Genomic DNA, 15,912 nt, shown 5'->3' on the forward strand with positions numbered 1-15,912 from the left:
TTGGAGATGCGTGCCTGCCAAGACGGGGGTCCGCAACTCCCACATGCACCCACCGGCATCTCCACACTGGACATCTGTCACGTCAAGACTCGCTACGACATGAGCAGCCGGATGCGATAACTGCGATAACGAGACCGACGTCACGCGATCCCCTCACCAGCCATGGCAGCAGACGAGCCAGCCACGGACAAAGGCCCCTCCAACCCTGAACTCGACATCAAGAAGCTCCATGCGCTACCTTCGGAACAGCAAGACCTCTACTTGCTGACCTTCAGCTCGGACCTCGCCCGCCATGTGGCCTCCTTAGATGGCGACGGCGCCTCGGCCCACCAGATATACATTAAGAAGGAGATATTCCAGATCGTCAACCTCGCGTCCCCCGCCCCCACACGAGTGATCCGAAACAACGTGGGACGAGCAATTGCGGGCATATTCGAAAAGGGAGACAGGAAGCTGCTGTTTGAGTCCATCAATGAGTCAGTCGGCATAATCAACGCGGCAGGAAAGAGCGAGAAAGATGTTCGGACGAAGCACGCGGCTGTGCATTGCCTGGGCGCCATCTTCGAGGCCGCGGGCGATAGCGCTATAGGGCTGTCTCCACTGGCTGTCAAGTCGCTGCTGGGACTCATCAAGTTCTCGCAGAACTACACCGGACTACGAGCGGCAGTGTTCAAGGCTGTGGGCAAGGTCTTCAAAGGCGTCAGCTCGCACGCCGATGAACTCATTGCGAGAGACGCGTGGAAGCAGGCGCGCAACGCTGGCAGCGACAAATCATACCTCGTTCAGACAGCGGTGTTCTACTGTCTGGAACAACTACTCCGGCACACGACCTTCTTCGACAACTCGAACGACTTCGATAAATTGCAAAATGTAGCCTGGAAGGCGATCGATAGTCCCTCGTCGTCGGTGAGACGCGCTGTTGCATCGTGCATCAGCGCTGCGTTGGTGAAGAACTACTCCGAGAACGCGCCAGTTGACCTTCCCATCCTTGGCATTACCCGTTCGTCGACCGCGCAGAAGAAAAAGAGGAACAGAAAACCGGGCGACGACGACGGTGATGATGTGGTTATGGAGCGCTCAGAGTCTCCGGCACCCAAGAAGTCGGCTTACCAACTCTCCTTCACCATCGCAAGTCTTCTCAAACTGCTTGCGACGCAGTACTGTCGACCCCAGGCTGGCAATCGCGCAAGAGCTGGAATTGCCGTATGCTACATCAAGACTATCAAGGGGCTGGGCGAGCAGATCGTCGAGACCAAATATCCAGAGATTGCGCGCAGCTTATTCACGGACATTCTCAGCAACAATGTCATCGTACAAAATCGCTACCGCACACTCAGCACTAGGAAGTTCGTTGCCGTCATACTGGAAACAGTCATTGGCCGCGAGATGCTAGGAGAATCGGGCCAACTCAATGCCGCAAGATTCTTGGTCAACGAGATATTGAAAGACTATCCACAGGCATTGAAGGAGCGACCAGAGCCAACAAAGCAAATTTTGATCGGGGCACTGAGTACGCTGTCCGCACTCTTCAATAGTTTGGGATCCGCTACAAATGTCATTGCGGACTCTTGCCGCGATGCACTCCTCCAGGTATTGCAGCATCCGAGTTACACAGTTCAGGTTACCGCTTCTGCCTGTCTGCGCTCTTTTGTGCTTGCGTGTCCACTTCAGTTACTGCCAGCAGTTACGATCTGTATGAACAGCGTCAACCGAGAGCTTGGTCTCCTCGCCGGACCAAGGCAGTCACCTAGGAAGTGCGTTGGTCTCGCGAACGGCCTTTCTGCTGTACTCAGCACGTCTACGTCTCAACCACTCCATGGGTCCGTAGATGTAAATTCGAGAGTACTCCAACAAGCCACTTCACTCCTCAAGTCGGCGAGCAACTCAGATTTGAGGATTGGTTCGACCCAGATTCAAGTCGCATGGATCCTGATCGGAGGCTTGATGACTCTTGGTCCCAACTTTGTCAAGATACACCTTTCCCAATTACTTCTGTTATGGAAGAATGCGCTTCCGAAACCTCTAAACAGAGACAACATGGTACAAAGGAACTACCTAGAACTCTGCTTCCTAGCACACGTTCGGGAGTGCGCTTTAGGCTCTATCTTGACCTTCTTGGAATTCAACAGCCGCATCTTAACGCTTGACGTTACGAAGAGACTGGCAGCGATGCTGCAAAATACAACAATGTTCCTGAATACCTTGCCGGCTAAGAAGACGACGGATGACATGTCTCAGCGGCTGTCACCCGCACTTCAACTTCACGACTTTGATCTCATGGTCCGGAGGAGAGTGCTTCAATGTTACACTAAACTTGTCGAGCTGAGTCCAGCAAGTAGTCATGAGGTGTTACTCCAGACAAACTTGTTACCTTTCGCCATCGCATCCTTCGCAGAGCCGGACAACTACACCACAAGCTCATTTAGTACGGCAATCGCAAGTGCTGCAGGAACGTTCGAAAGCATATGGGAGGTGGCTGATAACCATGGTTTCGGTGTCACTGGACTGGTGCGTGGGTTCGACATCACACCCCTTCCTGGAGAGCAAGAGACTGGTACCCACCATCACTGGCTCACAAGGCATGGACCTGAGTCGATTATTGACCGCACGCTTCTATCACCCATCTGTGGTGCTCGTGAACACGATTCGATATCCTTGTACATCAGAACATCAGACGAGAGCCATGAGCTTCCGGATCCACCAGCGACTGAAGTCGTCAACTCGGCACTTCAGTTGTTTGCGATATGTCTACCACTCCAAACTGCTAGGATCCAAGAAAGCATTTTGGAGCAGATGACATCATTCCTTTCCGCAAGTAGCCTGCAGCGCGACATTAACAGAAAGACGGCCATGATGGTCAACATTGCATATGCGGTGCTATCTGCTCTGAAGGTTGCAGTCAAGGAGACCCGCTCGGCTCCAGGAAGTCTGAAAGGACCGGCGGTCGAAAAGGTGATGCAGGATCTGTTGCATCTTTTTGTTGTCCTTCCCGACCCGTTCATCCGCAACCTTGCTAGTGAAGCTTTGGGTCGTCTGTGCAACAGCTCTGGAAACGCTCTCACCACCACTGAGGTAAACTACCTGGTCGACCAGATCGTCGCTAATCGGGAACCCAATGCTCGTTCTGGGTATGCTGTCGCGCTTGGCTGTATACACTCTCAGCTCGGTGGTATGGCTGCTGGCTTTCATCTCAAGAATATACTTGGAATACTGATGTCGCTCGGCAATGATCCCCATCCGGTTGTGCACTTCTGGGCCATCGACAGTCTATCGAGGGTTGCTGACTCCGCCGGTCTATCCTTCTCCAGTTATGTTACCAGTACGCTCGGCATGCTAGCGCAACTATATGCAGCCGACACACACAACGATGAATCGATGTCTCCGGCATATTCGAACATTGAGATCGACATACCTACCCCTGCCGTAATCGCGCGATGCGTCGACAGCACAATCAACGTGCTTGGGCCGGACCTGCAAGATGTTGCAAAGGCAAGAGATCTGATCATGACTCTTGTCGGCCTCTTCCAGGGCGATGCGGATGAGCTGATCATCATCGAGAGTCTGCGCTGCCAGGAACATATTTCGCTATACGCGCCTGGCCACATGGAGTTCTCAGCCTACGTGAAACAATTACAACGGGCGGTTGAAAGCAGCTCGACACAAATCCGTGACATGGCTATCGACGGGTTACACAATCTCATGAGGCGCAACACGGAGGAAGTCATACGTGCTGCCGATCCCGGTCTGGAAGATCAGCTGTGGCATGTTCTCGATCGTGACTCTGAGCATGAAGTAGTGCGGAATATCATCCGCAACTGGCTGCATCAAACTGGCTTATCGGACACCGCGACATGGGTTCAGCGATGCCACTCAGTACTCACAAAAACGAAGAAAGTCGAGACGCAAGACAAGATCGAATCGAAGCCAAAAGCAGGAGCGACTGATTTGCAGGACGAGGAAGTCGCGGGCTTTGCATCAGCGTCTAATGCGCCTGGGGCTGAGGCTGGAGATGGCGCTCAAGTCAGTCAGGAACTACTCAAGTGGCAAGTGCGAACATTCGGTATGGATTGCTTGAGCGAGCTTGTCGCGATGGTGAGCAAAGAGGCCACATTCAGAGAGGAGTCACCCTGTGTCATGGCCTTACAGCAGAGGGTTGCTGATGTTGTGCGCATCGCTTTCTCTGCATCGACCGCCGGTGTAGTACAACTGAGGATTCGCGGCTTGAAGATTATCGACCAAGTGCTCAAGCTATTCGGCAAAACACCCGATCCCGACTTCGCTGAAGTCACTTTGCTTGAGCAGTACCAAGCTCAAATCGGTTCAGCTCTTACCCCAGCGTTTGCAGCAGATTCATCGCCTGAGCTCGCCGCTGAAGCTGTCAACGTATGCGCCACGTTCATTGCTACCGGAATCGTTACAGATGTAGATAGAATGGGTCGTATCCTCAAGCTGCTCGTCTCAGCGCTTGAGAACTTCTCCAGCGAATCCGAAACCGCAGCAATCGGCGATCTCAAAGGACTCAGCTCGAACGCTCAAGTCATGGTCAAAATGGCAGTCTTCTCAGCGTGGGCAGAACTGCAGATTGCGAGTGCCGAGCAAAGCTACTTGGTGGATGTACTGAAGCCACACATCGCAAAGTTGACTCCTCTTTGGTTAGCGTCGCTCCGAGAGTATGCCCGTCTGAGGTTCGAGCCCGACATTTCTTCTTCCATGGGTTCTGCCTCTCTATCTGGAAGTCTAGACACAATCTATGCTGCGCTCAACCGCGAGACGCTTCTGAAGGTATGTTTGGTTGTCGAAAACCTTTGATCAATATTAACAAAGTGCAGTTCTACCAAGATACCTGGCTCAACCTTGTAGATGCCATTGCCAGCCTCATTGACGAAGACAGCGAGTTCGTGTTTGACGCTTTAGATGGCAAAACCGAGTTGTCGGAATCTACCCCCAATGGGAAGTCTGATCACATCAACTACCGCGATGAGCCTGTCGCTTTCTTCTTCGTTCTCTTCGGACTTGCATTCGAAGCATTAGCAGGCCGCCCAGGTGATCTACAAGCGTCCAAGGAGCAGATCCTGGAAATATTGCAGGCACTGAAGAAGATTCTGCGACCTTCGGTATCTGGTCATGCAATCTATCGGGAAGTTGTGTTCTCAGAAACGATGGATATGCTAGATCGACTCGTGCTCACGGAGGGCTTGACGGTTCAAACAGTCATCGTCGAAATCACACGGAACCTGTGTCTTGGCCATCCATCTGCACGCAGAGACCAAGGGTAAGGACATCCGGAAGCTCTACAATTAGCTTGCTGACATCGATAGAACTACCGCCGCGGATGAGCATCTTTCCGAAGACATTGATCAGCTGTTCGAGTTAACCAAGATTATGGTGCTAGTCCTGTCTGGACTTGTGCCTGGGTTGGAAGACAGCAAAGCCAAGGGTATGTTGGCTTCAATATTGCGTCATAAGCAGTCGCTAATCTCACTCCTAGCACGCCACGAGATGAATGAAGAGGCGGTCGCTCTACTGACAACAGCGCTGTCTGCGCTCGTAGATGCCGCGCAAGTCTTCCCATCGATTATCAAGGCTGACCTTCACGCTTGCATCCTTCACATTTTCGCGACCATACTAAGCACTGGGGCCTGCCAAACCACAGTCATTCCTCAAGCGCTTCCGATCTTCAAGCGCTTCATCACCAGTCTCGCACCGCATGCCGAAGGGACGGATGACACTAGCAAGCAACTCCGCGCAACTCTTTCGCGCTTCCTCGCAATTCTCAGATACGCACAGCAGCGTGAGTTTGATGCTGCTCTTGCATGTGAGAAGAATACCGTTCTTGCGACTACCATCTTACTGAGCTCCGCCGCTTCTGCGTTCTCACCTGACGATCCGCTCGTCAAGCGCTTCATCGACGACCTCTTCGACTGTCTTGGCACGGTAACAACGAGCAAGGTAGCAGCAGGCTGCTGTCGCTCACTGCTGCTTCTACCCAAGAAAGGCGCTCTTGAGACGAGCCTTGCTAAACTCATCCTTCCACCAACACTCGCCTTCTTGGCAACGCCTTCTGATGTAGAGGGTCTTGACGAATCTCGCACAACGCTCGCACAGACTCTTGTCACATTCATCTCCACACTACCACAACCGTCACAGCGCCAGACTGCGACCAAGATCATTATACCTGCGCTGTTGGCACGGGCGCAGAAGGAGCCCAAGGCCAGCCAAGAAATTGCGGCGCGCTTACTCGAGATCGCTAGTGCGGATCAGCAGGCGTTTAGGGGCGTGGTGACCGGGCTAAACGCCGACCAGAGGAGTTTCATGGAGGGAGTGCTCAAGAGCGGGCAAGGACCGAGAAGGCAGGAGGCTAGTAGGGAGGATGACGGCATGCCAAAGATCGCGCTCAAGATGGACTTTGGCTCATAAGACTCGTTGTATGATCTACGGCGTTTGTCTTCCAGGTGGACTACATCTCCCTCTGAATCCCCTTCAACGAGCGGTTGACTCTTCGCATCTGGATGCTCAGCTTACTACATGTCAGCAAAAGAAGGGGCGTGCGCTGCGCGGGTCGCATGCATGCATAGGCTCTATTGAAGGACACAGATCCACCATTGGCGCGGTCTGCATTGTAGGTAATTCTTATTGGTCGCTGTGGCGATTGTTGGCTTTGTGCGCATCTTCAGGCTAGACAGGAAGTCATGGGTGAGCACATTAGAGCTAATTCCTGGAACGGGGCTTTCGAGCTAGACGCCTTCCGGCGAGTTGCAGATCAGAAGCATGTAAGCCACATGGCGGCAGTATACTCTAACCATGCACTAATGTTCGATGTTGGATCTTGACCAGTGACTTCTACAGTCGCCTACCCGCGATTTGGGGGCTGAACCGATGCTATTGGTAGAACATTTCAAGCCTCCGGGAGACGGCTCACCACCGCTGCACCCGGAAGCGACTGCGGGTGTCACAGAACCACGCCTTCTCAATTCCGTCGCCAAGCTGACGACCCAATTTTCATGTGGATGACATGTCGCGACCCGTGCCGTGGAGAAGGTATGAGCAAGAAACCGCCACGCCCGCGATGCACGTCTGATCCTGCCAGTCGGTGTCTTTACCTCTTCGAGTGTCGCTCGCCACAAAATGAGTGAATAGCCAGACAGATACACGAGACATCTTATCGGCTTACGGTGGTCTCGATCTCTTTGTAGTATCTTTGGTTCCTTTATCTTCTCCCGCAGTCTCGGTGCTGAGGCTCTGCATGCTCTCTCCGCTGCACGCCATTTCGCCCTCCTTATAGCCGTCGGCCTCCAGCACTGTTTCTTTCGTTCTTGGATCAGCGAGCACCCAACATCTGTTAGCTGGCCAACATCACCCTACGACGAGCAATGTCAAACGACCCCGAGGTCGAGCATAAGGCGGCTGTTAGCCAGGTTCGCAATGCCCCTCACGAAAGTTCACATGGATCGGAGAAAGACGCAGAATATCTTAGCAATACCCCAGATGGCGACAACACGGTTGACACCAACTTCCAGGCTGGTGTTCAAGACATCGAAGCCGTGACGCTCTCCTGGACCACCGGAGCGCTGGTGACTGCCTATATCCTCATATGGCTGGTCTACTTCATCCAGGGCTTGGTAGGCCAAATCAGCAGCGCCTTGATACCCTACGTTACCTCTTCTTTCGCCCTTCACTCCCTCACCCCTACCACCAGCGTCCTCAGCTCTGTCATCGGAGGTGTGACGAATCTCAGCATAGCCAAGGTTCTGGACGTTTTCGGCCGCCCACAAGGATTCCTTCTCTGCTCCATACTCGCCACTGTTGGGCTTGTTATGTCGGCTGCTTGCAACAACGTCGAGGCATACGCTGCGTCGCAGATCTTCTATACCGTCGGCATCAATGGTGTTGGATACAGTCTGAGCGTGTTCGTCGCAGACACGACATCATTGCGCCACCGAGGTCTTATCCAAGCTCTGGCTGCTTCGTCCTCTTTGATCACCGCCTGGCTGGGCGGACCGATCTCTACGGCATTTCTCAACGGAGCAGGCTGGCGTTGGGCCTTTGGCATGGAAAGCATCCTCGTCCCGGCGGTCACCCTTCCTCTTTTCGGCCTCTTCACTTACCACTACTTCAAGGCGAAGAAGCAGGGTCTGGTACCCCAGCGGTCGAGTGGACGCACATTCTGGGAGTCGTTCAAATACTACATGCGCGAGTTCGACGCTGTTGGTCTTTTTACGCTGTCTACTGGATTCGCCTTCTTCCTTCTGCCCTTCAACCTCTACACTCTGCAAGCCAAGGGATGGGACTCCCCCATGATCATCTGCTTTCTCGTCTTCGGCATCGTCTTATTGATCCTGTTCGGAATTTGGGAGCGATTCTATGCTGAGATCTGCTTCATCCCCTGGAACCTACTTCTGGATCGCACTGTCGCTGGAGCGTGCCTCCTGTCCTTTGCTCTCTTCTTCAGCTACATGTGCTGGAGTGCGTACTTCACCTCCATCCTACAAGTCGTCAATGACCTCAGCGTTACGCATGCCAGCTACATCATGTCGACCTATAGCGTTGGTGGCTACATCTTTGCTGCCCTCGTCGGCGGCTTCATATCCTATACTGGACGGTTCAAACCAGTTACTCTCTTCTTCTCACTCCCTATGGTAGTACTCGGAACTGCACTGCTCATCCACTTCAATCAGCCTACGGACAAGATCGGTTATATCGTCATGTGCCAGATCTTTGCCGCGTTTGGTGGTGGTGTGATGACAATCACAGCCGAGATTGCTATTCTGGCCGCAGTCAAGGAGCAGCAGTACTTTGCCGTCGCCATCGCTCTGGTTTCAATGTGTGGAAGTGTTGGTGCAGCCATTGGACTAACGGTCTCCTCTGCAATTTGGCAAGACGTGGTCCCCAAGAAGCTCATGGAGTACCTTCCGGCGGAAGAACTTCCAAACTTCTTGATGATTTACGCGGACATCACGACTCAGCTGTCGTACCCAGTTGGATCACCCACTCGTTTGGCGGTACAGAGGGCTTACGGAGATGCCAAAAGATATCTGTTCATCGCAGGTACTGCTGCATGGATCATCGGCATAGCTGGCGTGCTCATGTGGCGAAACATCGACGTTATTGGCATGAAGCAGACAAAGGGCCGTGTATTCTAAGCTACATCAACATCTCGAGACAGCTGTTGTCAGAAAAGCGGGACATCGTTCTTCCAGCTTCTTGGTCTTGAGAGCAAACAACATGAGACCTGCAGTACCTAATCACCATGCACTGGAAACCTCTCTCTTCAACTCTTGTTACATTGGCGAGTCGCCCGTATACTTTGTATTATCGTAACCTCTTCCCATCGTTGATGTATTGTTGCGCGCTTGCCAGACAAGAACGCCGAATGCATGATATGGAAACTCCTGAAATCCTCCCAAATTCTTCCTATATATACACCACGCATGCTTTCCATAACTCCCTCCTCTTTATTACCCTACGAATGATCCGAGAAGCCTCAGCAATGCATGCCATAGTTCGAAAACGCTTGCGACGGGTCAATAATGATGGAATCGTCCAAATTCGTGAAAGCCAACAACTCCGAATTAATGTCGTAGGCGCCAGAATCATCGAATGTAAGATCAAGACTTTGCTGTGTCTGTAGCGGGGTCATGAAGTTGCTGTGGGCATCAGTATCATGGTTTATGTAGGCTCGTTCATTACTTACGGATCCCAATTGCCCCATAATTGAGCTATCATCTCATCATCGAGATGAACCTGCCCATTCGACCCATTCGCGTCTCCGTTGTTCTGTTGAGCCTGGCCAGTGATACCCAGGTCTGCGAGACGTAATGGTGTTTCCTCGGTTACCATTTTGGTAAAACCTATCTGCTCCATACCACGTGTGAGCTCCACCAGCTTCTCGATATGCGCGCTATACCGGGATGTTCTGGTATGTGCGTAGGCAAGGATGAAGATCATGATCAGCCGTAGGATGCATGTGCTGTCAAAGGCCGTTAAGCTCGATAGTGTGCCATCGTTTGCCATTTGTGTCAGTATCGAGATGCTCTTTTGCGCAGCGTCAATGCACATCTTGCCCATCCGCTCGAACCATATCCTCTTGCTCGAAGCCAGCGTCCCATGCTTGATGACGAGGTACAGAAGGAACGGCCGCGTGAGGAGTATCGTGGTGCTCCAATATTGGAGATGCAAGATTGCAACCGCACGTCGGTGCGTGGGAGGCGCGGGTACGTCGTATTTGAGGTGTGGCGGCATCTGGCGATACCACTTTTGCAGCAGCAGAAGGGAGTTAGATACGGTTGAGAAGGATATCGAGTTGGCCGAGCGTTCCATGTAGACCGACTGTATGATCTCACGCTTCAAGCGACAGAGAGACACCGATGTCGCCATCCATGATAGCGGGGTATGGAGTCCGGGATATAGTATCTCATAACCGTTAGTATGGACGCGTTATGAATGGGCGATTCTAGACTTACCTGCTCTGAAGGCATGGGCGTAGTAACCTTCGTAAACCGCTCATCTATGACCGTCGGACTCCCGCCTCGCGAAGATAGTTCCTGGTCGAGCTGAAACAGTGTCCACCAGATTCTGCGATTTTGCTCTCGCTCCAATGTAGTTCCGGACTCAGCCAATTGGTCACGATGTAAACCTAGAGAAAACGCCATCTGAACGCTAGCGCCCATATACAGATAAGCGCTGACCCTGGAGCAAAGGTTCTCCATCGCGATGCTCTGAGCAATGGTCAGCCATGCCGAACACAGTGTCAACAATGCAAAATGTACATACCATTGTAGCCATTGCACGTATACTATCGACATCGGCCTCATCATATACTGCCGGAATAAGTTGTTTTGCAAGTGTAATGTAGTCCTCCGATGTTTTCGGGTCCAACGCAGCTGGCCAATCCGGTGGCGGAGAGTTACCGTTGGGGCCTACATAGTTTGCTGCGCCAATGGCGAACATAGTGTACAAACAGCACATCCAAGAGCTTGATGAGCGCGGTGCCGACTCGGAGTATGTATTTTCTATCCGTCGGAGCAGGGTTTCCACTGGGTATAGCCAGTACGTGCAATGGACATCCTCTAGAAACCGGGAGATGTAGACGTCGCACAACTCTCGACCGGGAAGGTAGTAGCTCTCTTCAAAACCAGGAGAATTCGAAGGCGAGGAGCCTGGTAGAGTAGGCGGATATGAGCCCACTTTGGGGCCTGGGATGATCGACGGGTCTTTCCTTTGCATACCCAAAGTGGCCACAGCAGCATTAAAAGGTATTTCACTGTGAGCGCCAACGTATCGAAATTTCCCTCTTGAATCTTTCATCATGCAGCCCAACGGCTCATGCAGTTCCTGTACGTCTTGTTCCTCGCCATCATCAACACTCTCTGCATCCTCAGGTGACTCTTGGTCATTACTGAAGAGGCCTTCAGTATGCTGGACAGGCTCCGCATTAAACGTGCCTTCCTTGATAGCTTTGGCGATGGTTCGCAGAGATTGCAGGTTGAGCTCATGTCCAGGGAAGAAATGTTCGAGGATGCGCATAGAACATTGGTATTCTTCCTCGGTAACATGGTAATAAGGCCTTTTCCTTCTTGGGGTAGCGATTGTGCACACCGCGCCTGTGCGTGCGCAGTAACGACATGGTCCCGGGACTTAAGATTGTCAGCTTGTGTCATTGTCGGCACGATCGTACTACCGGTGGGAGAAACCCCATACCAGGATCAATACACTAGAGGTAGTCATTAGTTTCTTGGCACTGATTGACGCGGAGATGCCTTAAGCTACCTTTGTCTTCCTACTGCGACACCGATCACAGCTGCTGTGGACACGATGGGCGTTCGGAGCTCTGCTGGATGGGGGTGCCGACACTCGTGGCGGGGCGACGGCCGCGTACTCGGCCATATTTATCCGACACCCTCGACAGCCCGGCCGAGTGAGATGACACTAGCGGCGATACGAAAATTTCATTCGGCAGGCTTGCAGCAGTTCGTGGAGAAGTCATGGAGCATCGAGCCCGCTGCAGTTGAGGATAAAGGAAAAGGGATCCCATTTCTAGCGGGGGATCTGCTGGGGCATTGCGCCCGCGCAAGGCCACCCTGCAGAACCTGCCGGTCGGCTAATCAAAATCTATAGCGAACACAGAATAGCGCTGGAGAGACGGCAAATCATGTCGCAGCCGATCGTGTCATGTCGCAATATTTAAGATATCTTAATCAAGACGCTCTTTGTTTCCAGAAAGTTGTTCAAGGAATACAGAGGCTCGCCTTCGCGTCCTGAGCCTGATGACTTGTATCCACCGAAGGGCATGTCTACGCCGGTAACTGGGTGTCGTCGAGTCAGCGAATGCATCACGTACAATCCAATCGAATGCATATTGCTCACCTGGTGAGGTGCAGTTCACGCCGACTGTACCAGCTTCAAGCCCTGTTGCGAAGCGCATCGCGCGATCGATGTTTTTGGTGTACACTGACGCATATAGTCCGTACCTAGACACAATTAGTCAATATTTGTTTCAGCTTGGCCACGCTAGGGACCGTGAGACGAACTCTGTTGCATTAGCCTTTGCGAGCACCTCGTCCTCAGTCTTGAAGACATTGATGTTGACAACTGGGCCAAAGATCTCTTCTTTCATGATCTTTGCGTCCTCTGGCGTGTTCTTGAATATGGTGGGCTCAATGTAATAGCCTTCGCGTCCCGATGGAGCGCCGCCACCAGTGAGGAGTTCGCCGCCGGATTGCTTTCCCGATTCCAAATATTGTAACACAGTCTTGTGTTGCGCCTCATCAGCTTGTGGGCCGTGGTTGACGCCATTCTCACGCGCATCGAGGGGGTCACCCATCTTGACCTCTTTTTCGAAGTTTTGCTTGAAGAGCTCGATATACTTGTCGGCAACCGTATCTTGGACGTAAATGCGCGAGTTGGCCATGCAGACTTGACCACTGTTCCACTGGATGCTGTGAGCCGTTTCCTTCACGGCCTTCTCCAGATCGGCATCTTCGAAGATGACTGCTGGAGACTTGCCTCCAAGTTCGAGGAAAACTTGCTTCATGTTGGACTTTGCGGCGGCTGCCTGGATCAATCGTCCCGTGCGACTTGAGCCTGTGAACGATAATGCTCGTACATCCATGTGATGGCTCAAGATGGATCCGCTAACATTGCCGAAGCCGGTGATGATGTTGATTACACCTGGAGGGAAGCCAGCCTGTTGTACCAGAGTGGCGATTTTGGCGGACTATCATCGTCAGTCTATTGCAGGAGTGTGGAAGGAATGACGTACAGTCAATGGAGCCTTTTCAGAACTCTTCAAGACCACAGTATTCCCAACAATGAGAGCCGGTGCTAACTTGTTGGCCAAAAACAACAATGGAACGTTCCAGGGAATAATGCCAGCTACAACACCGTAAGGTTGGCGCAGCGTCATGTTGATATATCCCGGAGTCTGGACGCTCGTGGTACCTGGTCAATGTTAGTAGCCTGCTGCAAAACTCACACTCAACCATCTTACCCTGCACACTGTATCCAGCTTCTGCATAACGATCCCACTTCGCCGCAGAAGCATAGGCATCGAAGAACTCGCTTACTGGGCGACCCATAGAGCTTGCTTCTAAAGCGGCCAACTCATCGTTGTTCTCTCGGATCAGACTAGCCAACTTCTTGAAGCATTGGCCTCTTTGGTCTGGAGTCAATTTTGACCAAGCAGGAAAAGCAGCTTTTGCTGCAGCGACAGCATTGTCGGTGTCTTGCTCAGATGCCTCGTGGACTGTAACGATCGTAAGTCTGTTTTCTCCGAAGTTCGTAGCAAGCTCTTGTGTCGACGTTCCAGACTCACCTTTTGCTACGAGCTTCAATGTGGCGGGGTTGGTAATGTCAAACGTCTTCCCATTTGATGATTCAACGAACTATAAAGTAGTTAGCGGAGGCATAATCAATTGAATTAGGAGAGCCAACCGCTCCATTGATGAAGAGACGCGTCTCGATTTTTTCCGGTAGACCCATTTTGATGGCAGAAGTTCTAGAGCAAGTATATGCAAGCGTCCCTTGATAAGGGTACAAAGGATTGTGGCAGCGTATGCTATCCTTCCGTGGAGATAGGTGCGGTAAATTTGGAGAAGCAGCGAGGCTGTGGCACGGCGTTGCTTCGATGACCCCACCTCGGTGCCATCTTGCTCCACACGTTCTCAAAGCGTCCCGCCGGAAACATCAACCCGCGTCTCCAGACATATCGCGTCCATATCACCGCCAATATAGGCGAGCCCATTCGCGGAGCCCTGGCATGATTCCACCCTTGCTGCGAATCTCACGTGGTTGGGGAATAGTTCCCTGTATCGCTGACAGCTTCGTGTTAAACTAATGATGATAAGAAGCGGCGTAGGGCCTCAGCGATCGGTTGACTTGCACTTTCGTAATCTTTCCGAGACGCCGACATCATGGGTAGCGAGATTGAGCAATTGAAGGCTATAGTGGGGAAGCTTCAGGCGGAAGTAACGCGTTTGAGCGGTGTGTGCTTAGTCAGCTATCGATTAGCTTCCCGCGGCCAGCTAACGGAACACCAGATCAGGAGGACATTCGCAAGCTTCAGTACACTTACGGGTATTATCTCGACAAGTGTCTGTACAAAGAGGTTAGTAGAGAGAAGAAGCTACTTGACTAGAAGCTCATCTTAACAGGTCGCCAACCTCTACTCCGATCACCCTGACACATGCGTTGAGTTCCTCGGAGGTCGATACAATGGCAAAGAGGGCGTCAAGAGACTCTATATCGGTCGCTTCGCGAATGCCTTCGTAGCCGGACGCAATGGCCCTGTGCATGGCTTTCTTCTCGATCACCCACAGATGCAGGGCATAGTCGACGTCAACGCCGATGGCACGCGAGCCAAAGGTCGCTTCCGCAGCATGATGTCGGCCGGTACCCACGATAGCATCAAAGATACACACCCCCGCGGCCTAGTACAATGGTGGGAAGGTGGAATATACGAGAACGAGTACATCAAAGAGAACGGGGCATGGAAGATCTTCAGGTTGAAGTACTTCCCCTTCTGGCACGCGACCTTCGAAAAGGGGTGGGCGCACACCAAGCCGAACTATGTACCCTTCCTCTCGAAGACGTACCCGGAGGATCCAAATGGGCCAGACATTCTTTGCGATCGTCCGATGCTCTGGCCTGACACGCGCGTCGTGCCATTCCACTACAATCACCCTGTCACTGGCGAGCAAGTCGCCGACGATGATCTTAGAGCTCCACACTTTGGTCAGGATGCTTCAACAAGCACTCCTCCACTCGTGCTGAGCAAACCAGAATCTGACTCGTAGAGGCATGCTTAGCTTAGAACGTCGAATGACTTTATGACTATACCTGCGTTCCATGTGTCGATATGGCGCATGAAGACGTAGCCCTACCTTTGCGTAATGCGATTGGAATGATTCAAATATTCGAACAAATAATATCAGGTCTTTCGTGCTCGCATCAACTCGTCAGTGGCGTTTTTGGTGTCGTACAAGCACAACGCTGCCACGGCTTCAGAGCTCTTTGCATCCTACTCTATGCAGTCTGACAGGTTTATTGGAAGCCAAAAGTTACATCGCTAATGATGCGCAGCAAGCCCTAGAGAAAGAGCAAATGCACGCGACCAAAGTCGCCACGCAAGCCTTCACAGTCACCACCATTTGATTTGCGTTATAGCCAGTTTTCCCGGTAAAGCACCCCTCTCAGCGGCTCGGAGACGGAGCAAGGCGACCTATCATCCCTGCGTCAGCTGCGTGCTATGATCTGTCATAGCTATATTCGGACGCGAAACTCTCAGTTCAGCGCTACGGCTATGTCCGTGTCCAGAAGTGTAGCATTGTCCCATATTCAGGGTTCAATGTGTGTCGGACCAATAATGCCGCCTGCGATCCCGCGCGGTCGCATCAATCCGGGCACAACAACCCCTGT

The 15,912-nt window shown here is 52.2% G+C and overlaps 5 protein-coding genes across 5 annotated transcripts; 3 read left to right on the forward strand and 2 right to left on the reverse strand.

Moving 5' to 3' along the window:
* Positions 1–162: 162 nt before the first annotated feature.
* On the forward strand, positions 163–6,417 carry J4E78_009915 (uncharacterized protein; the record flags this gene model as incomplete). Its single annotated transcript, XM_049370500.1, has 4 exons — positions 163–4,782; positions 4,830–5,272; positions 5,319–5,437; positions 5,489–6,417. The coding sequence occupies 4 exons, from the start codon at positions 163–165 to the stop codon at positions 6,415–6,417; spliced, it is 6,111 nt and encodes a 2,036-aa protein (XP_049217846.1).
* A 953-nt stretch (positions 6,418–7,370) lies between these two features.
* Positions 7,371–9,140, forward strand: J4E78_009916 (uncharacterized protein; the record flags this gene model as incomplete). Its single annotated transcript, XM_049370501.1, has 1 exon — positions 7,371–9,140. The coding sequence occupies one exon, from the start codon at positions 7,371–7,373 to the stop codon at positions 9,138–9,140; it is 1,770 nt and encodes a 589-aa protein (XP_049217847.1).
* Positions 9,141–9,481: 341 nt separating this feature from the next.
* On the reverse strand, positions 9,482–11,623 carry J4E78_009917 (uncharacterized protein; the record flags this gene model as incomplete). The annotated part of the gene is made up of 5 exons (XM_049370502.1): positions 9,482–9,644; positions 9,692–10,410; positions 10,461–10,715; positions 10,771–11,563; positions 11,619–11,623. 5 exons carry the CDS (start codon positions 11,621–11,623, stop codon positions 9,482–9,484), a joined length of 1,935 nt encoding a protein of 644 aa, XP_049217848.1.
* A 557-nt stretch (positions 11,624–12,180) lies between these two features.
* J4E78_009918 (uncharacterized protein) lies at positions 12,181–13,977 on the reverse strand (the record flags this gene model as incomplete). The annotated part of the gene is made up of 7 exons (XM_049370503.1): positions 12,181–12,302; positions 12,364–12,467; positions 12,528–13,213; positions 13,259–13,437; positions 13,487–13,741; positions 13,811–13,880; positions 13,930–13,977. The coding sequence occupies 7 exons, from the start codon at positions 13,975–13,977 to the stop codon at positions 12,181–12,183; spliced, it is 1,464 nt and encodes a 487-aa protein (XP_049217849.1).
* A 431-nt stretch (positions 13,978–14,408) lies between these two features.
* J4E78_009919 (uncharacterized protein) lies at positions 14,409–15,290 on the forward strand (the record flags this gene model as incomplete). Its single annotated transcript, XM_049370504.1, has 3 exons — positions 14,409–14,478; positions 14,535–14,602; positions 14,649–15,290. The coding sequence occupies 3 exons, from the start codon at positions 14,409–14,411 to the stop codon at positions 15,288–15,290; spliced, it is 780 nt and encodes a 259-aa protein (XP_049217850.1).
* Between the last annotated feature and the right edge of the window lie 622 nt (positions 15,291–15,912).

The sequence above is a fragment of the Alternaria triticimaculans genome (genome assembly GCF_023758025.1).
Source record: "Alternaria triticimaculans strain BMP 0046 chromosome Unknown scaffold_24, whole genome shotgun sequence".
Classification (NCBI taxonomy): Eukaryota; Fungi; Ascomycota; class Dothideomycetes; order Pleosporales; family Pleosporaceae; genus Alternaria; species Alternaria triticimaculans.